A 27,966-nucleotide genomic window follows, 5' to 3' on the forward strand; every position below is an offset into this window, starting at 1 on the left:
CCAGTCAAGATGCTCTTGATGGTGCAGCTGTAGAACCTTTTGACGATCTGAGGACCCATGCCAAATCTTTTCAGTCTCCTGAATAGGTTTTGTTGGGCCCCCGTGTTAAGGATCAGTGTTGTTACTTTCCCTTACCATATGGGGGCGGCCCATCAGGATCTCCAGGATCCAGTTGAAGAGGTAGGTGTTTAGTCCCAGGGTCCTTAGCTTGGTGATGAGATTTGAGGGCGCTATGTTGTTGAACGCTGAGCTGTAGTCAATGAATTCTCATATAGGTGTTCCTTTTGTCCAGGTGGGAAAGGGCAGTGCTGAGTGCAATAACGATTGCATCATCTGTGGATATGTTGGGGCGGTATGCAAATTGGAGTGGGTCTAGGGTTTCTGGTATGATGATTGTTTTGATGTGAGCCATGACCAGCCTTTCAAAGTGCTACGGGTCGATAGTCATTTAAGCAGATTGACTTAGTGTTCTTGGGCACAGGGACTATGGTGGTCTACTTGAAACATGTTGGTATTACAGACTCAGACAGGGAGAGGTTAAAAATGTCAATGAAGACACTTGCCAGTTGGTCAACGCATACTCGGAGGACACGTCCTGGTAATCCGGCTGGCCCTGCGGCCTTGTGAATGTTGACCTGGTTAAAGGTCTTACTCACATGTGAACGCTCTGGGAGACTCTGGGTTGAGGTCAGTGATAAAGTAATCTACAGTACTACTGCCAAGGGATGAGTTGTAGGTGTACCTACCATAGGAGTCTCCTCGAAGCCTACAATTGACTATGTACAGACTCAGCATGTGACAGAGCTGCCGGAGTTGTGACTCATTTTTGTTGGTTGTTTTGTCATAGTTGTATCTAGGGGGGCATATTTGGGAGGGAATGTTGTCACCGCCAGCTAGGTGTTTGTCCCCCAGTGTGCTGAGAGTGTCAGGTTCTTGTCCAGTTCTGGCATTTAGGTCGCCACAGACTAGTAGATGTCCCTGGGCCTGAACATTGTCGATCTCCCCTCTAGGATGGAGAAGCTGTCATCGTTAAAATACGGGGATTCTATAGGTAGCACACAGGAGGACATTTTCTCTGTTGAGATAATTTTCTTTTTAATATCTGGCCAGATGTAAAATGTTCCTGTTTAGACAAATTTAATAGAGTGGGTTAGGTCTGCTCTATATTAGCATATCCCCTGAGTCGCTTCCCAGCTTCACTGGTAGTGTGGTGGATGGGACTACCAGCTCTCTGTAACCTAGAAGGCAACCAGTGGGTGCGTCTCCTTTATACCATGTTTCTTGTAGGATGATGTCTGTATTTCCTATTTGATTAAATCTGGGTTCCTGCTCTCTCTTTCTCTCTCTCAGAAGACAAGGTGTGGACTACAGTGGTAAATAATCTACCAGCCCAGACCTCAGTGACCGGGTCTAGCAGAGAGAGACGCACTGTGCTGCAACTCAACTACAGTGCCTCTATGGAACAGGTACACACACACACACACACACACACACACACACACACACACACACACACACACACACACACACACACACACACACACACACACACACACGCACACGCGCACACACACGCACACACACACACACACACACACACGCACACACACACGCACACGCGCACACACACACACACACACACACGCACACGCACACGCACACACACACACACACACGCGCGCACACACGCACACACGCACGCACACACACACACGCGCACATGCACGCGCGCACCCACGCACACACGAGCGCACACACGTGCGCACACACACACACACACGTGCGCACACACACACACATGCACACGCACGCGCGCACACACACACGCACACACACACGCACATGCACGCGCGCACACACACATGCACGCGCACGCGCACAGAATTCAATGGCTGTGCAAGTCTTTCATCCTACCCTACTCCCGTTTTTATTTTATTTGTGTGTGTGTGTGCGTGTGTGTGTGTGTGTGCGTGTGCGTGTGTGTGTGCGTGTGTTACAGGTCACAGCTATTACCACCAGTGCTGAACACTGTCAACAACAAGTGTCGTACGCCTGCCGCATGTCCCGACTGCTCAACACACCCGGTAAGAGAGTGTGTTCTTTTTTTCTTCTGCTACTTGGACACAGCTATCGGTCTCCACCTCTCTTCCCCGTTGGATCGTCACCCCTGTAGGCAACCCGCTAATTAATGTCTAATTATACTATCCATCTTTCTGCTATTTAATGTTTGACGAACAAAACTTTTCTTCAAGGTTGCTTCAGTTTTCCTCTTTTCCGAAGAGGAATTCCAAGATTAAAACATTCACTTATGTAATTAAATATTCACTTATGTAATTAAATATTCACTTATGTAATTAAATATGCTCAAGGCCCTGTCTGTCTCTGACTTTGTTATTTAAGTTAGAGTCCAGCCGATGCTGAGGACATCAATGACATTAGCGAGACGCTCAGTTTGTCAGGAAGAAAGAAACTAAAGATTAGATGACAAGAGAGAAACACTGATGTATAATGGCAATGTGTGGGATGGAATGTCTCTATCGCTTCGTTTTCTCTCGCTCTCTCTCTCTGTCTCCTCTCTCTCTCTCTCTCTCTCTCACTCACTCACTCTCTCTCTCGCTCTCTCTCTCTGTCTCCTCTCTCTCTCTCTCTCTCACTCACTCACTCTCTCTCTCTCTCTCTCTCTCTGTCTCCTCTCTCTCTCTCTCTGTCTCCTCTCTTTCTCCTCTCTCTCTCTCCTCACTCACTCTCTCTCTCTCCATCTCCTCTCTCTCTCACTCACTCTCTCTCTCTCTCTCTTTCTCCTCTCTCTCTCACTCTCTCTCCATCTCCTCTCTCCCACTCTCTCTCGCTCTGTCTCCTCTCTCTCTCACTCACTCTCTCTCTCTCTTTCTCCTCTCTCTCTCACTCTCTCTCTCTCTGTCTCCTCTCTCTCTCTCTCTCTGTCTCCTCTCTCTCTCACTCACTCACTCACTCTCTCTCTCTCTCTCTGTCTCCTCTCTCTCTCTCTCTCTCTGTCTCCTCTCTTTCTCCTCTCTCTCTCTCTTTCTCCTCTCTCTCACTCTCTCTCTCTGTCTCCTCTCTCTCTCGCTCTCTCTCTCTGTCTCCTCTCTCTCTCACTCACTCACTCTCTCTGTCTCCTCTCTCTCTCTCTCTCTCTCTATCTCCTCTCTTTCTCCTCTCTCTCTCTCGCTCTCTCCTCACTCACTCTCTCTCTCTCTCTCCATCTCCTCTCTCTCTCTCTCTCTCGCTCTGTCTCCTCTCTCTCTCACTCACTCTCTCTCTCTCTCTCTTTCTCATCTCTCTCTCACTCTCTCTCCATCTCCTCTCTCTCTCTCTCTCTCTCTCTCGCTCTGTCTCCTCTCTCTCTCACTCACTCTCTCTCTCTCTCTTTCTCCTCTCTCTCTCACTCTCTCTCTCTGTCTCCTCTCTCTCTCTCTCTCTCTCTCTCTGTCTCCTCTCTCTCTCTCTCTCTGTCTCCTCTCTCTCTCTCTCTCTCTCTCTCTCTCTCAAATTCAAATTCAAGCTGCTTTATTGGCATGAAAAACATTGTGTCAATATTGCCAAAGCAACAATGTATACAATATACATTGTAATACAATTAAAACAATGACAAATAATAATAATATAGAATGGCAGTAAATAATAATACAAAATTAAATATAAAAATAGTAACAATAAAATGGTAACAGTCAATAGTCGAATGTAATGTATGGTGTAATGCACCACTACCACCACCACCATCATTAAACTGCTATCATTACCAATACCACCCATACAATTACTATTTCGAATGATAAACAATAATAATAATACTAATAACAATAACAGTAATAACAATAACAGTCCTAATAAGTAAGTTACTGCTTACTATGCAGATGTTATTATTCAGTGTCCCTCAGGCTATGGCAGGCAAATACATATTTGGCTGCAAGAGAAGCCATTGCTCCTTCGCCCATGAGTATTTTTAGTTTTTCCTCTGGGTTTAATAAGTAAAAATTTGGAATAAATGTAGTCATTTCTGTGAATAATGAATCTCTTGGTGAGGAATATTTATCACAGTAAAGGAGAAAGTGCATCTCTGTTTCTACCTCCCCTTGTTAAGGCTGTCGCTCTCCTCATCCTCGGACGAGGTGAGGAGAGAAGGATCTTCAGACCAATACGCAGCTTCAGGGAAATAAGCCATCTTTTTATTTATAAACGACAAAACTGAATAATGATGGCAACACGAAAACAAACACTTTACCAAACTTTACAAAAACAAGAAAACGACGTAGAACGAAACCTGAACATAAACTCACATCACTAAATGTTAACTCACGGACAGGAACGTTACATCTAAACGCACGAACAGCCAAACAGCCCCGTAAGTGAATAACATCGACAACACAAGAGACATCACAGGAGACAATCACCCACAAACAAACAGTGAGAACGCCCTACCTAAATATGACTCTTAATTAGAGGAAAACGCAAACCACCTGCCTCTAATCAAGAGCCATACCAGGTAACCCAAAACCAACATAGAAACAGATAACATAGACTGCCCACCCAAAACACATGCCCTGACCATAAACACATAAAAAACAACATAAAACAGGTCAGGACTGTTACAGAACCCCCCCTCAAGGTGCGAACGCCGGGCGCACCAGCACAAAGTCCAGGGGAGGGTCTGGGTGGGCAGTTGACCACGGTGGTGGCTCCGGCTCAGGACGCTCTCCCCACACCACCATAGTCACTCCCCCTTCTGTCTACCCCTTCCACTGACCACCCTAAAACTACCTTCCCCTAAATAAACAGCCAGCACCGGGACAAGGGGCAGCACCGGGACAAGGGGTAGCACCGGGACAAGGGGCAGCACCGGAACAAGGGGCAGCACCAGGATAAGGACCAGCACCGGAATAAGGGGCAGCACCGGGACAAGGGGCAGCACCGGGACAAGGGGCAGCACCGGGACAAGGGGCAGCACCGGGACAAGGGGCAACACCGGGACAAGGGGCAGCACCGGGACAAGGGGCAGCACCGGGACAAGGGCAGCACCGGGACAAGGGGCAGATCCCGGCTGAAGGACTCTGGCAGGTCCTGGCTGGACGGCTCTGGCAGGTCATGGGAGAACGGCTCTGGCAGGTCCTGGCTGGACGGCTCTGGCAGGTCCTGGCTGGACGGCTCTGGCAGGTCCTGGCTGGACGGCTCTGGCAGGTCCTGGCTGGACGGCTCTGGCAGGTCCTGGCTGGACGGCTCTGGCTGGTCATGGCAGGACGGCTCTGGCTGGTCATGGCAGGACGGCTCTGGCTGGTCATGGCTCGCTGGCGGCTCTGGCAGATCCTGTCTGGTTGGCGGCTCTGGCAGATCCTGTCTGGTTGGCGGCTCTGGCAGATCCTGTCTGGTTGGCGGCTCTGGCAGATCCTGTCTGGTTGGCGGCTCTGGCAGATCCTGTCTGGTTGGCGGCTCTGGCAGATCCTGTCTGGTTGGCGGCTCTGGCAGATCCTGTCTGGCGGGCGGCTCTAGCGGCTCCTGTCTGGCGGGCGGCTCTAGCGGCTCCTGTCTGGCGGACGGCTCTGTAGGCTCATGGCAGACGGGCGGCTTTGCAGGCTCATGACAGACGGGCGGCTTTGCAGGCTCATGGCAGACGGATGGCTCAGACGGCGCTGGGGAGACGGATGGCTCAGATGGCGCTGGGGAGACGGATGGCTCAGATGGCGCTGGGGAGACGGATGGCTCAGATGGCGCTGGGGAGACGGATGGCTCAGATGGCGCTGGGGAGACGGATGGCTCTGTAGGGAGGAGAAGGAGAGACAGCCTGGTGCGTGGTCTAGGCACTGGCTGCGCTGGAGAGGAGGAAACAGCAGGAGAGAGAACCCGGAGAGACAGCCTGGTACGGGGGGCTGCCACCGGAGGACTGGTACATGGAGGTGGCACCGGGTCTACCGGACCGTGAAGGAGGACACGTGCTCTTGAGCACCGAGCCTCCCCAACCCTACCAGGTTGAATGATCCCCGTAGCCCTGCCAGTGCAGCGAGGTGGAATAGCCCGCACTGGCCTATGCAGGCGAACCGGGGACACCACCTGCAAGGCTGGTGCCATGTACGCCGGCCCGAGGAGACGTACTGGAGGCCAGATACGTTGGGCCGGCTTCATGACATCCGGCTCGATGCCCAACCTAGCCCTCCCAGTGCGGCAAGGTGGAATAGCCCGCACTGGGCTAAGCACGCGTACTGGGGACACCGTGCGCTTTACCGCATAACACGGTGTCTTACCAGTACGACGCCTTCTACCTCCACGGTAAGCACGGGGAGTTGGCTCGGGTATCCTACCCGGCTTTGCCACACTCCTCGTGTGCCCCCCCCCAAGAAATTTTTTGGTCTGACTCACGGGCTCCCAACCGCGTCGTCGCGCTGCCTCCTCATACCAGCGCCTCTCAGCCTTCGCTGCCTCCAACTCCTCCTTTGGACGGCGATATTCCCCTGGTTGAGCCCAAGGTCTTCTACCGTCCAGGATCTCCTCCCAAGTCCAGAAGTCCTTGTTGCTCCGTAGAGCATTCCCATACCGCTTGGTCTTAGCGTGGTGGGTGATTCTGTTAAGGCTGTCGCTCTCCTCATCCTCGGACGAGGTGAGGAGAGAAGGATCTTCAGACCAATACGCAGCTTCAGGGAAATAAGCCATCTTTTTATTTATAAACGACAAAACTGAATAATGATGGCAACACGAAAACAAACACTTTACCAAACTTTACAAAAACAAGAAAACGACGTAGAACGAAACCTGAACATAAACTCACATCACTAAATGTTAACTCACGGACAGGAACGTTACATCTAAACGCACGAACAGCCAAACAGCCCCGTAAGTGAATAACATCGACAACACAAGAGACATCACAGGAGACAATCACCCACAAACAAACAGTGAGAACGCCCTACCTAAATATGACTCTTAATTAGAGGAAAACGCAAACCACCTGCCTCTAATCAAGAGCCATACCAGGTAACCCAAAACCAACATAGAAACAGATAACATAGACTGCCCACCCAAAACACATGCCCTGACCATAAACACATAAAAAACAACATAAAACAGGTCAGGACTGTTACACCCCTGTCGTGCAGTGACCACATACACGCTCCTCTTTGGGTAGCCATGTCTTTTTATGTCTGCCGGTTTCTATTGCCAATCGGTGGTCACTCAGCCTGTACTTGGTAAGGATCTGTCTCTGCTTCGAATCTCTGACAGAGTAGAGATATTCAGCCAATTCATATTCTCTGTTTAGGGTCAGATAGCAATTTAGTCGGCTTTGGGATTTTGTTTCGTTTTTCCAATGTTGTAAATATGAGTCCTTTGATTGGTTCATGATTTTGTTTATTGGAATTCTTTCTTTTGAAGCAGTGCTGGTGTCAGCTTGGTTGGTTAGGTCCAACACCAGCTGACTGAGAGGGCTCGTTTCTGGGCTCAGCTCTTGGGTTTGAAGTGCTTTAAATTGCAGACTCGAATTTGGACTTGAATTTAGATGTAGCCAAAATTTTAATGATCTTTTCTGTATTTTCATTATTACTGGAAAGCGGCCCAATTCTGCCCTACATGCATTAGTTGGTGTATTTCTCTGGACTTGTAGGATTTTCCGACAGAATTCTGCATGTAAGGTTTCAATTGGATGTTTGTCCCACATTTTAAAGTCCAGTTTATTGAGTGGCCCCCAAACCTCACTTCCGTAAAGAGCTATTGGTAGGATTACACTGTCAAATATTTTGGTCCAAATTCTAATTGGGATGTTGATTTTGAATAATTTCATTTTTATTGCATACAATGCTCTGCGGGCTTTTTCTTTGAGTGCATTCACTGCCCTATTAAAGTTTCCCGATGCAGATATGGTCAGACCAAGGTAGGTGTAATTTTTTGTGTGTTCAATGATGGTGTTGTTCAGGGTGAATTTATATTTGTGTTTCTGACATCTGTTTTGTTTTTGGAAAATCATGATTTTAGTTTTTGGGAAATTTACTGCCAGGGCCCAATTATGGCAATATTGCTCTAGAATATTAATGTTCTGTTGAAGACCTTCTTTGGTTGGTGATAGAAGTACCAAGTCATCAGCATATAGCAGGTATTTCACCTCTGTGTCAAATAGTGTGAGTCCTGGGGCTGGAGAATTGTCCAACATGCCTGCTAATTCATTGATATAAATGTTGAAAAGATTTGGACTCAAACTACAGCCTTGTCTCACACCTCGACATTGTGAAAAGAATTCTGTTCTTTGGTTTTTGATTTTTACTGCACACTTGTTTTCTGTGTACATATATTTTATTAAGTCATACACCTTACCACCAAGCCCACTTTGGAGAATTTTGTAGAATAGCCCTTCGTGCCAAATAGAATCAAATGCTTTTTTAAAGTCAATAAAGCAAGCAAAGATTTTGCCCTCTTTTTTTTGGTGGACGTGTTTATTAATTAGTGTGTGTAAGGTGTATATATGGTCAGTAGTGCGATGGTTAGGGAGAAAGCCAATTTGACATTTAGTTATTACATTCTTTTCTTGAAGAAAGGTTTGGATTCTTGAATTCAAAATGCTACAGAAAACCTTTCCCAAGTTACTGTTTACACAAATTCCCCTGTAATTATTGGGGTCTGATTTGTCTCCACTTTTGGGGATAGGGGAGATGAGCCCCTGGTTCCAGACATCAGGGAAGCAGCCAGAAGTTAAAACCATGTTGAACAATTTAAGCACAGCATTTTGCAACTCAGGTGTGCTGTTTTTCAGCATTTCATTTCTGATGTTGTCTAGACCACAAGCCTTCTTTGATTTAATAGATTTGAGCTTTTCAGTTAGTTCTTGTTGGGTTATTGGGTAATCTAATGGATTTTGGTTATTTTTAATGACTGATTCAAGGATGTTCAATTTTTCTTTAATTTCTAATTGGTTCTGTTTTAAGTCTTTTTCTGGGATGTTTTTGTATAGATTATCAAAATAAGTTTTCCAAATTCCTACATCTTGTATGGCTAATTCTTGTGGCTTCGTTGTGCTTAAATTGTTCCACATGTCCCAGAACTGATTTTGGTCAATTGCGTTTTCAATTTCATCAAGTGTCTTGTTGGTATAATTCAGTTTCTTGCGTTTCAGTGTATGTTTATACTGTTTCAGAGTTTCAAAGTATTCATATCGTAGCTCTGGGTTGTTTTGCTGCTTATGTTTTTTGTTTGACATTTGTCTTAGGTGTTTTCTAATTGTTTTACATTCATTATCAAACCATTTGTCAGAAACATTTTGTTTTTTGTTTCTGATGTTGCATTTCTTTGGTTTGCTCAAATTTGCTTTCGATGCTGCTTTTTGGAATATGCAGTTGATGTTTAGAGTAGCCGAATTGACACCATCTTTATTGTTTTGGTATTGTGAGTTATTGAAAAACTGTATAGAGTTCATCATTTCTTTTGAGTTCAATGTTTCAATGAATCTCTCTGCACTGTTTGGAGCCCATCTGTATGATTGGTTTATGTTGAAGAGTTTATTGGGCAGTTTTTTTGAATGAATATTGCCGGTTAATTTCTTCAAAAACACGTTGATCTGACTGTGATCTGACAATGGTGTCTGTGGTCTGACAGTGAATGCACTAATGGAGGAGGGGTCAATGTCCGTGATGGCATAATCGACTACACTTGTCCCACTTGTCTCTCTCTCTCTCTCTCTCTCTCTCGCTCTGTCTCCTCTCTCTCTCTCTCTCTCTCTCTCTCTCTCTCTCTCTCTGTCTCCTCTCTCTCTCTCTCTCTCACTCTCTCTCTCTCTTTCTCCTCTCTCTCTCGCTCTCTCCTCTCTCACTCACTCACTCACTCTCTCTCTCTCTCTCTCTCTCTCTGTCTCCTCTCTCTCTCTATGTCTCCTCTCTCTCTCACTCACTCTCTCTCACTCTCTCTCTGTCTCCTCTCTCTCACTCTCTCTCTCTGTCTCACTCTCTCTCTCTCTCTCAATCTTTCTCTGTCCCACTCTCTCTCTCTCTCTTGCTCGTTCTCTGTCTCACTCTCTGTCTCCTCTCTCTTTTTCTTTTTTTCTCTCTCTCTCCTCTCTCAAGTACATAACTCTTTTATACATACACGCTCCTGTCTGTTGACTTTTGTCTGAGTAGGAACTGTGTGTCTTAGTACAAACACAGCTCAGATATGAGCTAACATTTCCACAAGGTTGAACATTTATTTTACAGAGAGTAATATTGTGTGTGTGTTCTTTCAACCAGCTATAAAATCCCATTAAGGAAGATGTTGTGTATTTCAAGGCTCATGACAACATTAGCAACAACACCTCAGTGGATGTCATGGAAAGAAGACAAATATTCTAATTTTCCTCCCCGCGTTCTCTCTCTCTCTCTCTCTCTCTCTCTCTCTCTCTCTCTCTCTCTCTCTCTCTCTCTGCTCTCTGTGCTCTGTGCTCTGTGCTCTCTGTCTCTCTCTGCTCCCTCTCTCTCTCTCTCTCTCCCTCTCTCCCTCTGTCCCTGCTCTCTCTCTGCTCGCTCTCTCTCTGTGCTTTCTATCTCCTCTCTCTCTCTCTCTCTCTCAGTTTAACCAATGATCAAGGTTGCTGTACCATTCAGTTGAGTTTGGATTGAAAATTGAAAATATGAGATGGGATTTTGTGTTAGGGTTTCTGCTGGGTTCTAAAGTATGTCATTCCAGAGAGGTACGTTTGTGTGAATAGTAATGCTGCCAAGAAGAACAGTGAGAAGCTGAATAATGTAGACAGGGGAAGGTAAGAGACAGAATAATATAGACAGGGGAAGGTAAGAGACATGATAATATAGACAGGGGAAGGTAAGAGACATGATAATATAGACAGGGGAAGGTAAGAGACATGATAATATAGACAGGGGAAGGTAAGAGACAGAATAATATAGACAGGGGAAGGTAAGAGACATGATAATATAGACATGGGAAGGTAAGAGACATGATAATATAGACAGGGGAAGGTAAGAGACATGATAATATAGACAGGGGAAGGTAAGAGACAGAATAATATAGACAGGGGAAGGTAAGAGACAGAATAATATAGACAGGGGAAGGTAAGAGACATGATAATATAGACATGGGAAGGTAAGAGACATGATAATATAGACAGGGGAAGGTAAGAGACATGATAATATAGACAGGGGAAGGTAAGAGACAGAATAATATAGACAGGGGAAGGTAAGAGGCATGATCATATAGACAGGGGAAGGTAAGAGACAGAATAATATAGACAGGGGAAGGTAAGAGACATGATAATATAGACATGGGAAGGTAAGAGGCATGATAATATAGACAGGGGAAGGTAAGAGACAGAATAATATAGACAGGGGAAGGTAAGAGACATGATAATATACATTTTTTTACATTTTACGTCATTTAGCAGACGCTCTTGTCCAGAGCGACTTACAGTAGTAGTGAGTGCATACATTTTTTTTTTTTATACTAGTCCCCCGTGGGAAACGAACCCACAACCTGGCGCTGCAAGTGCCATGCTCTACCAACTGAGCTACACGGGACTGACAGGGGAAGACGGGGGAAGGTAAGAGGCATGATAATATAGACAGGGGAAGGTAAGAGACAGAATAATATAGACATGGGAAGGTAAGAGGCATGATAATATAGACAGGGGAAGGTAAGAGACATGATAATATAGACAGGGGAAGGTAAGAGACAGAATAATATAGACAGGGGAAGGTAAGAGACATGATAATATAGACATGGGAAGGTAAGAGACATGATAATATAGACAGGGGAAGGTAAGAGACATGATAATATAGACAGGGGAAGGTAAGAGACAGAATAATATAGACAGGGGAAGGTAAGCGACAGAATAATATAGACAGGGGAAGGTAAGAGACAGAATAATATAGACAGGGGAAGGTAAGAGACATGATAATATAGACAGGGGAAGGTAAGAGACATGATAATATAGACAGGGGAAGGTAAGAGACAGAATAATATAGACAGGGGAAGGTAAGAGACATGATAATATAGACAGGGGAAGGTAAGAGACATGATAATATAGACAGGGGAAGGTAAGAGACAGAATAATATAGACAGGGGAAGGTAAGAGACAGAATAATATAGACAGGGGAAGGTAAGAGACATGATAATATAGACAGGGGAAGGTAAGAGACATGATAATATAGACAGGGGAAGGTAAGAGACATGATCATATAGACAGGGGAAGGTAAGAGACATGATAATATAGACATGGGAAGGTAAGAGGCATGATAATATAGACAGGGGAAGGTAAGAGACATGATAATATAGACAGGGGAAGGTAAGAGACAGAATAATATAGACAGGGGAAGGTAAGAGACATGATAATAAAGACAGGGGAAGGTAAGAGACATGATAATATAGACAGGGGAAGGTAAGAGACATGATAATATAGACAGGGGAAGGTAAGAGACATGATAATATAGACAGGGGAAGGTAAGAGACAGAATAATATAGACAGGGGAAGGTAAGCGACAGAATAATATAGACAGGGGAAGGTAAGAGACAGAATAATATAGACAGGGGAAGGTAAGAGACATGATAATATAGACAGGGGAAGGTAAGAGACATGATAATATAGACAGGGGAAGGTAAGAGACAGAATAATATAGACAGGGGAAGGTAAGAGACATGATAATATAGACAGGGGAAGGTAAGAGACATGATAATATAGACAGGGGAAGGTAAGAGACAGAATAATATAGACAGGGGAAGGTAAGAGACAGAATAATATAGACAGGGGAAGGTAAGAGACATGATAATATAGACAGGGGAAGGTAAGAGACATGATAATATAGACAGGGGAAGGTAAGAGACATGATCATATAGACAGGGGAAGGTAAGAGACATGATAATATAGACATGGGAAGGTAAGAGGCATGATAATATAGACAGGGGAAGGTAAGAGACATGATAATATAGACAGGGGAAGGTAAGAGACAGAATAATATAGACAGGGGAAGGTAAGAGACATGATAATATAGACAGGGGAAGGTAAGAGACATGATAATATAGACAGGGGAAGGTAAGAGACATGATCATATAGACAGGGGAAGGTAAGAGACATGATAATATAGACAGAGGAAGGTAAGAGACAGAATAATGTAGACAGGGGAAGGTAAGAGACAGAATAATATAGAAAGGGGAAGGTAAGAGACATGATCATATAGACAGGGGAAGGTAAGAGACAGAATAATATAGACAGGGGAAGGTAAGAGACAGAATAATATAGACAGGGGAAGGTAAGAGACAGAATAATATAGACAGGGGAAGGTAAGAGACAGAATAATATAGACAGGGGAAGGTAAGAGACACAATAATATAGACAGGGGAATGTAAGAGACATGATAATATAGACAGGGGAAGGTAAGAGACAGAATAATGTAGACAGGGGAAGGTAAGAGACAGAATAATATAGAAAGGGGAAGGTAAGAGACAGAATAATATAGACAGGGGAAGGTAAGAGACATGATAATATAGACAGGGGAAGGTAAGAGACATGATAATATAGACAGGGGAAGGTAAGAGACAGAATAATATAGACAGGGGAAGGTAAGAGACAGAATAATATAGACAGGGGAAGGTAAGAGACAGAATAATATAGACAGGGGAAGGTAAGAGACATGATAATATAGACAGGGGAAGGTAAGAGACATGATCATATAGACAGGGGAAGGTAAGCGACAGAATAATATAGACAGGGGAAGGTAAGAGACATGATCATATAGACAGGGGAAGGTAAGAGACAGAATAATAAAGACAGGGGAAGGTAAGAGACATGATAATATAGACAGGGGAAGGTAAGAGACATGATAATATAGACAGGGGAAGGTAAGAGACATGATAATATAGACAGGGGAAGGTAAGAGACAGAATAATATAGACAGGGGAAGGTAAGAGACAGAATAATATAGACAGGGGAAGGTAAGAGACATGATCATATAGACAGGGGAAGGTAAGAGACAGAATAATATAGACAGGGGAAGGTAAGAGGCATGATAATATAGACAGGGGAAGGTAAGAGACAGAATAATATAGACAGGGGAAGGTAAGAGACAGAATAATATAGACAGGGGAAGGTAAGAGACATGATCATATAGACAGGGGAAGGTAAGAGACATGATAATATAGACAGGGGAAGGTAAGAGACATGATAATATAGACAGGGGAAGGTAAGAGACAGAATAATATAGACAGGGGAAGGTAAGAGACAGAATAATATAGACAGGGGAAGGTAAGAGACATGATCATATAGACAGGGGAAGGTAAGAGACAGAATAATATAGACAGGGGAAGGTAAGAGGCATGATAATATAGACAGGGGAAGGTAAGAGACAGAATAATATAGACAGGGGAAGGTAAGAGACATGATAATATAGACAGGGGAAGGTAAGAGACAGAATAATATAGACAGGGGAAGGTAAGAGGCATGATAATATAGACAGGGGAAGGTAAGAGACATGATAATATAGACAGGGGAAGGTAAGAGACAGAATAATATAGACAGGGGAAGGTAAGCGACAGAATAATATAGACAGGGGAAGGTAAGAGACATGATAATATAGACAGGGGAAGGTAAGAGACATGATAATATAGACAGGGGAAGGTAAGAGACAGAATAATATAGACAGGGGAAGGTAAGAGACATGATAATATAGACAGGGGAAGGTAAGAGACAGAATAATATAGACAGGGGAAGGTAAGAGGCATGATAATATAGACAGGGGAAGGTAAGAGACATGATAATATAGACAGGGGAAGGTAAGAGACAGAATAATATAGACAGGGGAAGGTAAGAGACATGATAATATAGACAGGGGAAGGTAAGAGACACAATAATAAAGACAGCGGAAGGTAAGAGACACAATAATATAGACAGGGGAAGGTAAGAGACATGATAATATAGACAGGGGAGGGTAAGAGACATGATAATATAGACAGGGGAAGGTAAGAGACACAATAATATAGACAGGGGAAGGTAAGAGACATGATAATATAGACAGGGGAAGGTAAGAGACATGATAATATAGACAGGGGAAGGTAAGAGACATGATAATATAGACAGGGGAAGGTAAGAGACATGATAATATAGACAGGGGAAGGTAAGAGACAGAATAATATAGACAGGGGAAGGTAAGAGACATGATAATATAGACAGGGGAATGTAAGAGACAGAATAATATAGACAGGGGAAGGTAAGAGACATGATAATATAGACAGGGGAAGGTAAGAGACATGATAATATAGACAGGGGAAGGTAAGAGACAGAATAATATAGACAGGGGAAGGTAAGAGACATGATAATATAGACAGGGGAAGGTAAGAGACAGAATAATATAGACAGGGGAAGGTAAGAGACATGATAATATAGACAGGGGAAGGTAAGAGACATGATAATATAGACAGGGGAAGGTAAGAGACAGAATAATATAGAAAGGGGAAGGTAAGCGACAGAATAATATAGACAGGGGAAGGTAAGAGACATGATAATATAGACAGGGGAAGGTAAGAGACATGATAATATAGACAGGGGAAGGTAAGAGACATGATAATATAGACAGGGGAAGGTAAGATACACTATAATATAGACAGGGGAAGGTAAGAGACAGAATAATATAGAAAGGGGAAGGTAAGAGACAGAATAATGTAGACAGGGGAAGGTAAGAGACAGAATAATGTAGACAGGGGAAGGTAAGAGACATGATAATATAGACAGGGGAAGGTAAGAGACAGAATAATATAGACAGGGGAAGGTAAGAGACATGATAATATAGACAGGGGAAGGTAAGAGACATGATAATATAGACAGGGGAAGGTAAGAGACAGAATAATATAGACAGGGGAAGGTAAGAGACAGAATAATATAGACAGGGGAAGGTAAGAGGCAGAATAATATAGACAGGGGAAGGTAAGAGACAGAATAATATAGACAGGGGAAGGTAAGAGACATGATAATATAGACAGGGGAAGGTAAGAGACATGATAATATAGACAGGGGAAGGTAAGAGACATGATAATATAGACAGGGGAAGGTAAGAGACATGATAATATAGACAGGGGAAGGTAAGAGACAGAATAATATAGACAGGGGAAGGTAAGATACATGATAATATAGACAGGGGAAGGTGAGATACACAATAATATAGACAGGGGAAGGTAAGAGGCAGAATAATATAGACAGGGGAAGGTAAGAGACAGAATAATATAGACAGGGGAAGGTAAGAGACATGATAATATAGACAGGGGAAGGTAAGAGACATGATAATATAGACAGGGGAAGGTAAGAGACATGATAATATAGACAGGGGAAGGTAAGAGACAGAATAATATAGACAGGGGAAGGTAAGAGACATGATAATATAGACAGGGGAAGGTAAGAGACACAATAATAAAGACAGCGGAAGGTAAGAGACACAATAATATAGACAGGGGAAGGTAAGAGACATGATAATATAGACAGGGGAAGGTAAGAGACATGATAATATAGACAGGGGAAGGTAAGAGACATGATAATATAGACAGGGGAAGGTAAGAGACATGATAATATAGACAGGGGAAGGTAAGAGACATGATAATATAGACAGGGGAAGGTAAGAGACAGAATAATATAGACAGGGGAAGGTAAGAGACAGAATAATATAGACAGGGGAAGGTAAGAGGCAGAATAATATAGACAGGGGAAGGTAAGAGACAGAATAATATAGACAGGGGAAGGTAAGAGACATGATAATATAGACAGGGGAAGGTAAGAGACATGATAATATAGACAGGGGAAGGTAAGAGACATGATAATATAGACAGGGGAAGGTAAGAGACATGATAATATAGACAGGGGAAGGTAAGAGACAGAATAATATAGACAGGGGAAGGTAAGAGACATGATAATATAGACAGGGGAAGGTAAGAGACACAATAATATAGACAGGGGAAGGTAAGAGACATGATAATATAGACAGGGGAAGGTAAGAGACATGATAATATAGACAGGGGAAGGTAAGAGACAGAATAATATAGACAGGGGAAGGTAAGAGACATGATAATATAGACAGGGGAAGGTAAGAGACATGATAATATAGACAGGGGAAGGTAAGAGACAGAATAATATAGACAGGGGAAGGTAAGAGACAGAATAATATAGACAGGGGAAGGTAAGAGGCAGAATAATATAGACAGGGGAAGGTAAGAGACAGAATAATATAGACAGGGGAAGGTAAGAGACAGAATAATATAGACAGGGGAAGGTAAGAGACATGATAATATAGACAGGGGAAGGTAAGAGACAGAATAATATAGACAGGGGAAGGTAAGAGACATGATAATATAGACAGGGGAAGGTAAGAGACATGATAATATAGACAGGGGAAGGTAAGAGACAGAATAATATAGACAGGGGAAGGTAAGAGACAGAATAATATAGACAGGGGAAGGTAAGAGACAGAATAATATAGACAGGGGAAGGTAAGAGACATGATAATATAGACAGGGGAAGGTAAGAGACATGATAATATAGACAGGGGAAGGTAAGAGACATGATAATATAGACAGGGGAAGGTAAGAGACAGAATAATATAGACAGGGGAAGGTAAGAGACATGATAATATAGACAGGGGAAGGTAAGAGACATGATAATATAGACAGGGGAAGGTAAGAGACATGATAATATAGACAGGGGAAGGTAAGAGACATGATAATATAGACAGGGGAAGGTAAGAGACATGATAATATAGACAGGGGAAGGTAAGAGACAGAATAATATAGACAGGGGAAGGTAAGATACATGATAATATAGACAGGGGAAGGTGAGATACACAATAATATAGACAGGGGAAGGTAAGAGGCAGAATAATATAGACAGGGGAAGGTAAGAGACAGAATAATATAGACAGGGGAAGGTAAGAGACATGATAATATAGACAGGGGAAGGTAAGAGACATGATAATATAGACAGGGGAAGGTAAGAGACATGATAATATAGACAGGGGAAGGTAAGAGACAGAATAATATAGACAGGGGAAGGTAAGATACATGATAATATAGACAGGGGAAGGTAAGATACACAATAATATAGACAGGGGAAGGTAAGATACACAATAATATAGACAGGGGAAGGTAAGAGACATGATAATATAGACAGGGGAAGGTAAGAGACATGATAATATAGACAGGGGAAGGTAAGAGACATGATAATATAGACAGGGGAAGGTAAGAGACATGATAATATAGACAGGGGAAGGTAAGAGACATGATAATATAGACAGGGGAAGGTAAGAGACAGAATAATATAGACAGGGGAAGGTAAGAGACAGAATAATATAGACAGGGGAAGGTAAGAGGCAGAATAATATAGACAGGGGAAGGTAAGAGACAGAATAATATAGACAGGGGAAGGTAAGAGACATGATAATATAGACAGGGGAAGGTAAGAGACATGATAATATAGACAGGGGAAGGTAAGAGACATGATAATATAGACAGGGGAAGGTAAGAGACATGATAATATAGACAGGGGAAGGTAAGAGACAGAATAATATAGACAGGGGAAGGTAAGATACATGATAATATAGACAGGGGAAGGTAAGATACACAATAATATAGACAGGGGAAGGTAAGAGACATGATAATATAGACAGGGGAAGGTAAGAGACATGATAATATAGACAGGGGAAGGTAAGAGACAGAATAATGTAGACAGGGGAAGGTAAGAGACATGATAAAATAGACAGGGGAAGGTAAGAGACATGATAATATAGACAGGGGAAGGTAAGAGACAGAATAATATAGACAGGGGAAGGTAAGAGACAGAATAATATAGACAGAGGAAGGTAAGAGGCAGAATAATATAGACAGGGGAAGGTAAGAGACAGAATAATATAGACAGGGGAAGGTAAGAGACAGAATAATATAGACAGGGGAAGGTAAGAGACATGATAATATAGACAGGGGAATGTAAGAGACAGAATAATATAGACAGGGGAAGGTAAGAGACATGATAATATAGACAGGGGAAGGTAAGAGACATGATAATATAGACAGGGGAAGGTAAGAGACAGAATAATATAGACAGGGGAAGGTAAGAGACAGAATAATATAGACAGGGGAAGGTAAGAGACAGAATAATATAGACAGGGGAAGGTAAGAGACATGATAATATAGACAGGGGAAGGTAAGAGACATGATAATATAGACAGGGGAAGGTAAGAGACATGATAATATAGACAGGGGAAGGTAAGATACACAATAATATAGACAGGGGAAGGTAAGAGACATGATAATATAGACAGGGGAAGGTAAGAGACATGATAATATAGACAGGGGAAGGTAAGAGACATGATAATATAGACAGGGGAAGGTAAGAGACATGATAATATAGACAGGGGAAGGTAAGAGACATGATAATATAGACAGGGGAAGGTAAGAGACAGAATAATATAGACAGGGGAAGGTAAGAGACAGAATAATATAGACAGGGGAAGGTAAGAGGCAGAATAATATAGACAGGGGAAGGTAAGAGACAGAATAATATAGACAGGGGAAGGTAAGAGACATGATAATATAGACAGGGGAAGGTAAGAGACATGATAATATAGACAGGGGAAGGTAAGAGACATGATAATATAGACAGGGGAAGGTAAGAGACATGATAATATAGACAGGGGAAGGTAAGAGACAGAATAATATAGACAGGGGAAGGTAAGATACATGATAATATAGACAGGGGAAGGTAAGATACACAATAATATAGACAGGGGAAGGTAAGAGGCAGAATAATATAGACAGGGGAAGGTAAGAGACAGAATAATATAGACAGGGGAAGGTAAGAGACATGATAATATAGACAGGGGAAGGTAAGAGACATGATAATATAGACAGGGGAAGGTAAGAGACATGATAATATAGACAGGGGAAGGTAAGAGACAGAATAATATAGACAGGGGAAGGTAAGAGACATGATAATATAGACAGGGGAAGGTAAGAGACACAATAATATAGACAGGGGAAGGTAAGATACACAATAATATAGACAGGGGAAGGTAAGAGACATGATAATATAGACAGGGGAAGGTAAGAGACATGATAATATAGACAGGGGAAGGTAAGAGACATGATAATATAGACAGGGGAAGGTAAGAGACATGATAATATAGACAGGGGAAGGTAAGAGACATGATAATATAGACAGGGGAAGGTAAGAGACAGAATAATATAGACAGGGGAAGGTAAGAGACAGAATAATATAGACAGGGGAAGGTAAGAGACAGAATAATATAGACAGGGGAAGGTAAGAGACAGAATAATATAGACAGGGGAAGGTAAGAGACATGATAATATAGACAGGGGAAGGTAAGAGACATGATAATATAGACAGGGGAAGGTAAGAGACATGATAATATAGACAGGGGAAGGTAAGAGACATGATAATATAGACAGGGGAAGGTAAGAGACAGAATAATATAGACAGGGGAATGATAAGATACATGATAATATAGACAGGGGAAGGTAAGATACACAATAATATAGACAGGGGAAGGTAAGAGACATGATAATATAGACAGGGGAAGGTAAGAGACATGATAATATAGACAGGGGAAGGTAAGAGACATGAATAATATAGACAGGGGAAGGTAAGAGACATGATAATATAGACAGGGGAAGGTAAGAGACATGATAATATAGACAGGGGAAGGTAAGAGACAGAATAATATAGACAGGGGAAGGTAAGAGACAGAATAATATAGACAGGGGAAGGTAAGAGACAGAATAATATAGACAGGGGAAGGTAAGAGACAGAATAATATAGACAGGGGAAGGTAAGAGACATGATAATATAGACAGGGGAAGGTAAGAGACATGATAATATAGACAGGGGAAGGTAAGAGACATGATAATATAGACAGGGGAAGGTAAGAGACAGAATAATATAGACAGGGGAAGGTAAGAGACAGAATAATATAGACAGGGGAAGGTAAGAGACATGATAATATAGACAGGGGAAGGTAAGAGACATGATAATATAGACAGGGGAAGGTAAGAGACAGAATAATATAGACAGGGGAAGGTAAGAGACATGATAATATAGACAGGGGAAGGTAAGAGACAGAATAATATAGACAGGGGAAGGTAAGAGACAGAATAATATAGACAGGGGAAGGTAAGAGACATGATCATATAGACAGGGGAAGGTAAGAGACAGAATAATATAGACAGGGGAAGGTAAGAGGCATGATAATATAGACAGGGGAAGGTAAGAGACAGAATAATATAGACAGGGGAAGGTAAGAGACAGAATAATATAGACAGGGGAAGGTAAGAGACATGATCATATAGACAGGGGAAGGTAAGAGACATGATAATATAGACAGGGGAAGGTAAGAGACATGATAATATAGACAGGGGAAGGTAAGAGACAGAATAATATAGACAGGGGAAGGTAAGCGACAGAATAATATAGACAGGGGAAGGTAAGAGACATGATCATATAGACAGGGGAAGGTAAGAGACAGAATAATATAGACAGGGGAAGGTAAGAGACAGAATAATATAGACAGGGGAAGGTAAGAGACATGATAATATAGACAGGGGAAGGTAAGAGACAGAATAATATAGACAGGGGAAGGTAAGAGGCATGATAATATAGACAGGGGAAGGTAAGAGACAGAATAATATAGACAGGGGAAGGTAAGAGGCATGATAATATAGACAGGGGAAGGTAAGAGACAGAATAATATAGACAGGGGAAGGTAAGAGACAGAATAATATAGACAGGGGAAGGTAAGCGACAGAATAATATAGACAGGGGAAGGTAAGAGACACAATAATATAGACAGGGGAAGGTAAGAGACATGATAATATAGACAGGGGAGGGTAAGAGACATGATAATATAGACAGGGGAAGGTAAGATACACAATAATATAGACAGGGAAGGTAAGAAACATGATAATATAGACAGGGGAAGGTAAGAGACATGATAATATAGACAGGGGAAGGTAAGAGACATGATAATATAGACAGGGGAAGGTAAGAGACATGATAATATAGACAGGGGAAGGTAAGAGACATGATAATATAGACAGGGGAAGGTAAGAGACATGATAATATAGACAGGGGAAGGTAAGAGACATGATAATATAGACAGGGGAAGGTAAGAGACATGATAATATAGACAGGGGAAGGTAAGAGACATGATAATATAGACAGGGGAAGGTAAGAGACAGAATAATATAGACAGGGGAAGGTAAGAGACATGATAATATAGACAGGGGAAGGTAAGAGACATGATAATATAGACAGGGGAAGGTAAGAGACAGAATAATATAGACAGGGGAAGGTAAGAGACATGATAATATAGACAGAGGAATGTAAGAGACCGAATACTATAGACAGGGGAAGGTAAGAGACATGATAATATAGACAGGGGAAGGTAAGAGACATGATAATATAGACAGGGGAAGGTAAGAGACAGAATAATATAGACAGGGGAAGGTAAGAGACATGATAATATAGACAGGGGAAGGTAAGAGACAGAATAATATAGACAGGGGAAGGTAAGAGACATGATAATATAGACAGGGGAAGGTAAGAGACAGAATAATATAGACAGGGGAAGGTAAGAGACAGAATAATATAGACAGGGGAAGGTAAGAGACATGATCATATAGACAGGGGAAGGTAAGAGACATGATAATATAGACAGGGGAAGGTAAGAGACATGATAATATAGACAGGGGAAGGTAAGAGACAGAATAATATAGACAGGGGAAGGTAAGAGACAGAATAATATAGACAGGGGAAGGTAAGAGACATGATCATATAGACAGGGGAAGGTAAGAGACAGAATAATATAGACAGGGGAAGGTAAGAGGCATGATAATATAGACAGGGGAAGGTAAGAGACAGAATAATATAGACAGGGGAAGGTAAGAGACATGATAATATAGACAGGGGAAGGTAAGAGACAGAATAATATAGACAGGGGAAGGTAAGAGGCATGATAATATAGACAGGGGAAGGTAAGAGACAGAATAATATAGACAGGGGAAGGTAAGAGACAGAATAATATAGACAGGGGAAGGTAAGAGACAGAATAATATAGACAGGGGAAGGTAAGAGACATGATAATATAGACAGGGGAAGGTAAGAGACATGATAATATAGACAGGGGAAGGTAAGAGACAGAATAATATAGACAGGGGAAGGTAAGAGACATGATAATATAGACAGGGGAAGGTAAGAGACAGAATAATATAGACAGGGGAAGGTAAGAGACATGATAATATAGACAGGGGAAGGTAAGAGACATGATAATATAGACAGGGGAAGGTAAGAGACAGAATAATATAGACAGGGGAAGGTAAGAGACATGATAATATAGACAGGGGAAGGTAAGAGACACAATAATAAAGACAGCGGAAGGTAGGAGGCAGAATAATGTAGAGAGGGGAAGGTAAGAGACAGAATAATATAGACAGGGGAAGGTAAGCGACAGAATAATATAGACAGGGGAAGGTAAGAGACACAATAATATAGACAGGGGAAGGTAAGAGACATGATAATATAGACAGGGGAGGGTAAGAGACATGATAATATAGACAGGGGAAGGTAAGATACACAATAATATAGACAGGGGAAGGTAAGAAACATGATAATATAGACAGGGGAAGGTAAGAGACATGATAATATAGACAGGGGAAGGTAAGAGACATGATAATATAGACAGGGGAAGGTAAGAGACATGATAATATAGACAGGGGAAGGTAAGAGACATGATAATATAGACAGGGGAAGGTAAGAGACATGATAATATAGACAGGGGAATGTAAGAGACAGAATAATATAGACAGGGGAAGGTAAGAGACATGATAATATAGACAGGGGAAGGTAAGAGACATGATAATATAGACAGGGGAAGGTAAGAGACAGAATAATATAGACAGGGGAAGGTAAGAGACATGATAATATAGACAGAGGAATGTAAGAGACAGAATAATATAGACAGGGGAAGGTAAGAGACATGATAATATAGACAGGGGAAGGTAAGAGACAGAATAATATAGACAGGGGAAGGTAAGAGACATGATAATATAGACAGGGGAATGTAAGAGACAGAATAATATAGACAGGGGAAGGTAAGAGACATGATAATATAGACAGCGGAATGTAAGAGACAGAATAATATAGACAGGGGAAGGTAAGAGACATGATAATATAGACAGGGGAAGGTAAGAGACATGATAATATAGACAGGGGAAGGTAAGAGACAGAATAATATAGACAGGGGAAGGTAAGAGACATGATAATATAGACAGAGGAATGTAAGAGACAGAATAATATAGACAGGGGAAGGTAAGAGACATGATAATATAGACAGGGGAAGGTAAGAGACAGAATAATATAGACAGGGGAAGGTAAGAGACATGATAATATAGACAGGGGAATGTAAGAGACAGAATAATATAGACAGGGGAAGGTAAGAGACATGATAATATAGACAGGGGAAGGTAAGAGACATGATAATATAGACAGGGGAAGGTAAGAGACAAAATAATATAGAAAGGGGAAGGTAAGCGACAGAATAATATAGACAGGGGAAGGTAAGAGACATGATCATATAGACAGGGGAAGGTAAGAGACAGAATAATGTAGACAGGGGAAGGTAAGAGACAGAATAATATAGAAAGGGGAAGGTAAGAGACATGATAATATAGACAGGGGAAGGTAAGAGACAGAATAATATAGACAGGGGAAGGTAAGAGACAGAATAATATAGACAGGGGAAGGTAAGAGACATGATAATATTGACAGGGGAAGGTAAGAGACATGATAATATAGACAGGGGAAGGTAAGAGACATGATAATATAGACAGGGGAAGGTAAGATACACAATAATATAGACAGGGGAAGGTAAGAGACAGAATAATATAGAAAGGGGAAGGTAAGAGACAGAATAATGTAGACAGGGGAAGGTAAGAGACAGAATAATGTAGACAGGGGAAGGTAAGAGACATGATAATATAGACAGGGGAAGGTAAGAGACAGAATAATATAGACAGGGGAAGGTAAGAGACATGATAATATAGACAGGGGAAGGTAAGAGACATGATAATATAGACAGGGGAAGGTAAGAGACATGATAATATAGACAGGGGAAGGTAAGAGACATGATAATATAGACAGGGGAAGGTAAGAGACAGAATAATATAGACAGGGGAAGGTAAGATACATGATAATATAGACAGGGGAAGGTAAGATACACAATAATATAGACAGGGGAAGGTAAGAGACATGATAATATAGACAGGGGAAGGTAAGAGACATGATAATATAGACAGGGGAAGGTAAGAGACATGATAATATAGACAGGGGAAGGTAAGAGACATGATAATATAGACAGGGGAAGGTAAGAGACATGATAATATAGACAGGGGAAGGTAAGAGACAGAATAATATAGACAGGGGAAGGTAAGAGACAGAATAATATAGACAGGGGAAGGTAAGAGGCAGAATAATATAGACAGGGGAAGGTAAGAGACAGAATAATATAGACAGGGGAAGGTAAGAGACATGATAATATAGACAGGGGAAGGTAAGAGACATGATAATATAGACAGGGGAAGGTAAGAGACATGATAATATAGACAGGGGAAGGTAAGAGACAGAATAATGTAGACAGGGGAAGGAAAGGGACAGAATAATATAGACAGGGGAAGGTAAGAGACATGATAATATAGACAGGGGAAGGTAAGAGACATGATAATATAGACAGGGGAAGGTAAGAGACATGATAATATAGACAGGGGAAGGTAAGAGACATGATAATATAGACAGGGGAAGGTAAGAGACATGATAATATAGACAGGGGAAGGTAAGAGACATGATAATATAGACAGGGGAAGGTAAGAGACATGATAATATAGACAGGGGAAGGTAAGAGACATGATCATATAGACAGGGGAAGGTAATAGACAGAATAATATAGACAGGGGAAGGTAAGAGACAGAATAATATAGACAGGGGAAGGTAAGAGACAGAATAATATAGACAGGGGAAGGTAAGAGACATGATAATATAGACATGGGAAGGTAAGAGGTGGGATAATATAGACAGGGGAAGGTAAGAGACATGATAATATAGACAGGGGAAGGTAAGAGACATGATAATATAGACAGGGGAAGGTAAGAGACATGATAATATAGACAGGGGAAGGTAAGAGACATGATAATATAGACAGGGGAAGGTAAGAGACATGATAATATAGACATGGGAAGGTAAGAGACATGATAATATAGACAGGGGAAGGTAAGAGACATGATAATATAGACAGGGGAAGGTAAGAGACATGATAATATAGACAGGGGAAGGTAAGAGACATGATAATATAGACAGGGGAAGGTAAGAGACATGATAATATAGACAGGGGAAGGTAAGAGACATGATAATATAGACAGGGGAAGGTAAGAGACATGATAATATAGACAGGGGAAGGTAAGAGACATGATAATATAGACAGGGGAAGGTAAGAGACATGATAATATAGACAGGGGAAGGTAAGAGACATGATAATATAGACAGGGGAAGGTAAGAGGCATGATAATATAGACAGGGGAAGGTAAGAGACAGAATAATATAGACAGGGGAAGGTAAGAGGCAGAATAATATAGACATGGGAAGGTAAGAGGTGGGATAATATAGACAGGGGAAGGTAAGAGACATGATAATATAGACAGGGGAAGGTAAGAGACATGATAATATAGACAGGGGAAGGTAAGAGACATGATAATATAGACAGGGGAAGGTAAGAGACAGAATAATATAGACAGGGGAAGGTAAGAGACATGATAATATAGACAGGGGAAAGTAAGAGACATGATAATATAGACAGGGGAAGGTAAGAGACATGATCATATAGACAGGGGAAGGTAGGAGACAGAATAATATAGACAGGGGAAGGTAAGAGACATGATAATATAGACAGGGGAAGGTAAGAGACATGATAATATAGACAGGGGAAGGTAGGAGACATGATAATATAGACAGGGGAAGGTAAGAGACATGATAATATAGACAGGGGAAGGTAAGAGACATGATAATATAGACAGGGGAAGGTAAGAGACATGATAATATAGACAGGGGAAGGTAAGAGACAGAATAATATAGACAGGGGAAGGTAAGAGACAGAATAATATAGACAGGGGAAGGTAAGAGACATGATAATATAGACAGGGGAAGGTAAGAGACAGAATAATATAGACAGGGGAAGGAAAGAGACATGATCATATAGACAGGGGAAGGTAAGAGACATGATAATATAGACAGGGGAAGGTAAGAGACATGATAATATAGACAGGGGAAGGTAAGAGACAGAATAATATAGACAGGGGAAGGTAAGAGACAGAATAATATAGACAGGGGAAGGAAAGAGACATGATCATATAGACAGGGGAAGGTAAGAGACATGATAATATAGACAGGGGAAGGTAAGAGACATGATAATATAGACAGGGGAGGGTAAGAGACATGATAATATAGACAGGGGAAGGTAAGAGACATGATAATATAGACAGGGGAAGGTAAGAGACATGATAATATAGACAGGGGAAGGTAAGAGACAGAATAATATAGACAGGGGAAGGTAAGAGACAGAATAATATAGACAGGGGAAGGTAAGAGACATGATAATATAGACAGGGGAAGGTAAGAGACATGATAATATAGACAGGGGAAGGTAAGAGACATGATAATATAGACAGGGGAAGGTAAGAGACAGAATAATATAGACAGGGGAAGGTAAGAGACATGATAATATAGACAGGGGAAGGTAAGAGACATGATAATATAGACAGGGGAAGGAAAGAGACATGATCATATAGACAGGGGAAGGTAATAGACATGATAATATAGAAAGGGGAACGTAAGAGACTTGATAATATAGACAGGGGAAGGTAAGAGACAGAATAATGTAGACAGGGGAAGGTAAGAGACAGAATAATGTA

The 27,966-nt window shown here is 41.9% G+C and overlaps 1 protein-coding gene across 1 annotated transcript in view; it reads left to right on the forward strand.

The window, feature by feature from the left end:
• LOC129858902 (contactin-associated protein-like 2) overlaps positions 1–27,966 on the forward strand; it is a 197,650-nt gene that overhangs the window by 72,868 nt on the left and 96,816 nt on the right. The window contains exons 11-12 of the mRNA XM_055928132.1: positions 1,351–1,466; positions 2,000–2,084. Coding sequence (XP_055784107.1) covers positions 1,351–1,466; positions 2,000–2,084 — 201 coding nt within the window. The remainder of the gene's footprint in view (positions 1–1,350; positions 1,467–1,999; positions 2,085–27,966) is intronic.

This window comes from Salvelinus fontinalis, chromosome 7 (assembly GCF_029448725.1).
Source record: "Salvelinus fontinalis isolate EN_2023a chromosome 7, ASM2944872v1, whole genome shotgun sequence".
Taxonomy (NCBI): domain Eukaryota; kingdom Metazoa; phylum Chordata; class Actinopteri; order Salmoniformes; family Salmonidae; genus Salvelinus; species Salvelinus fontinalis.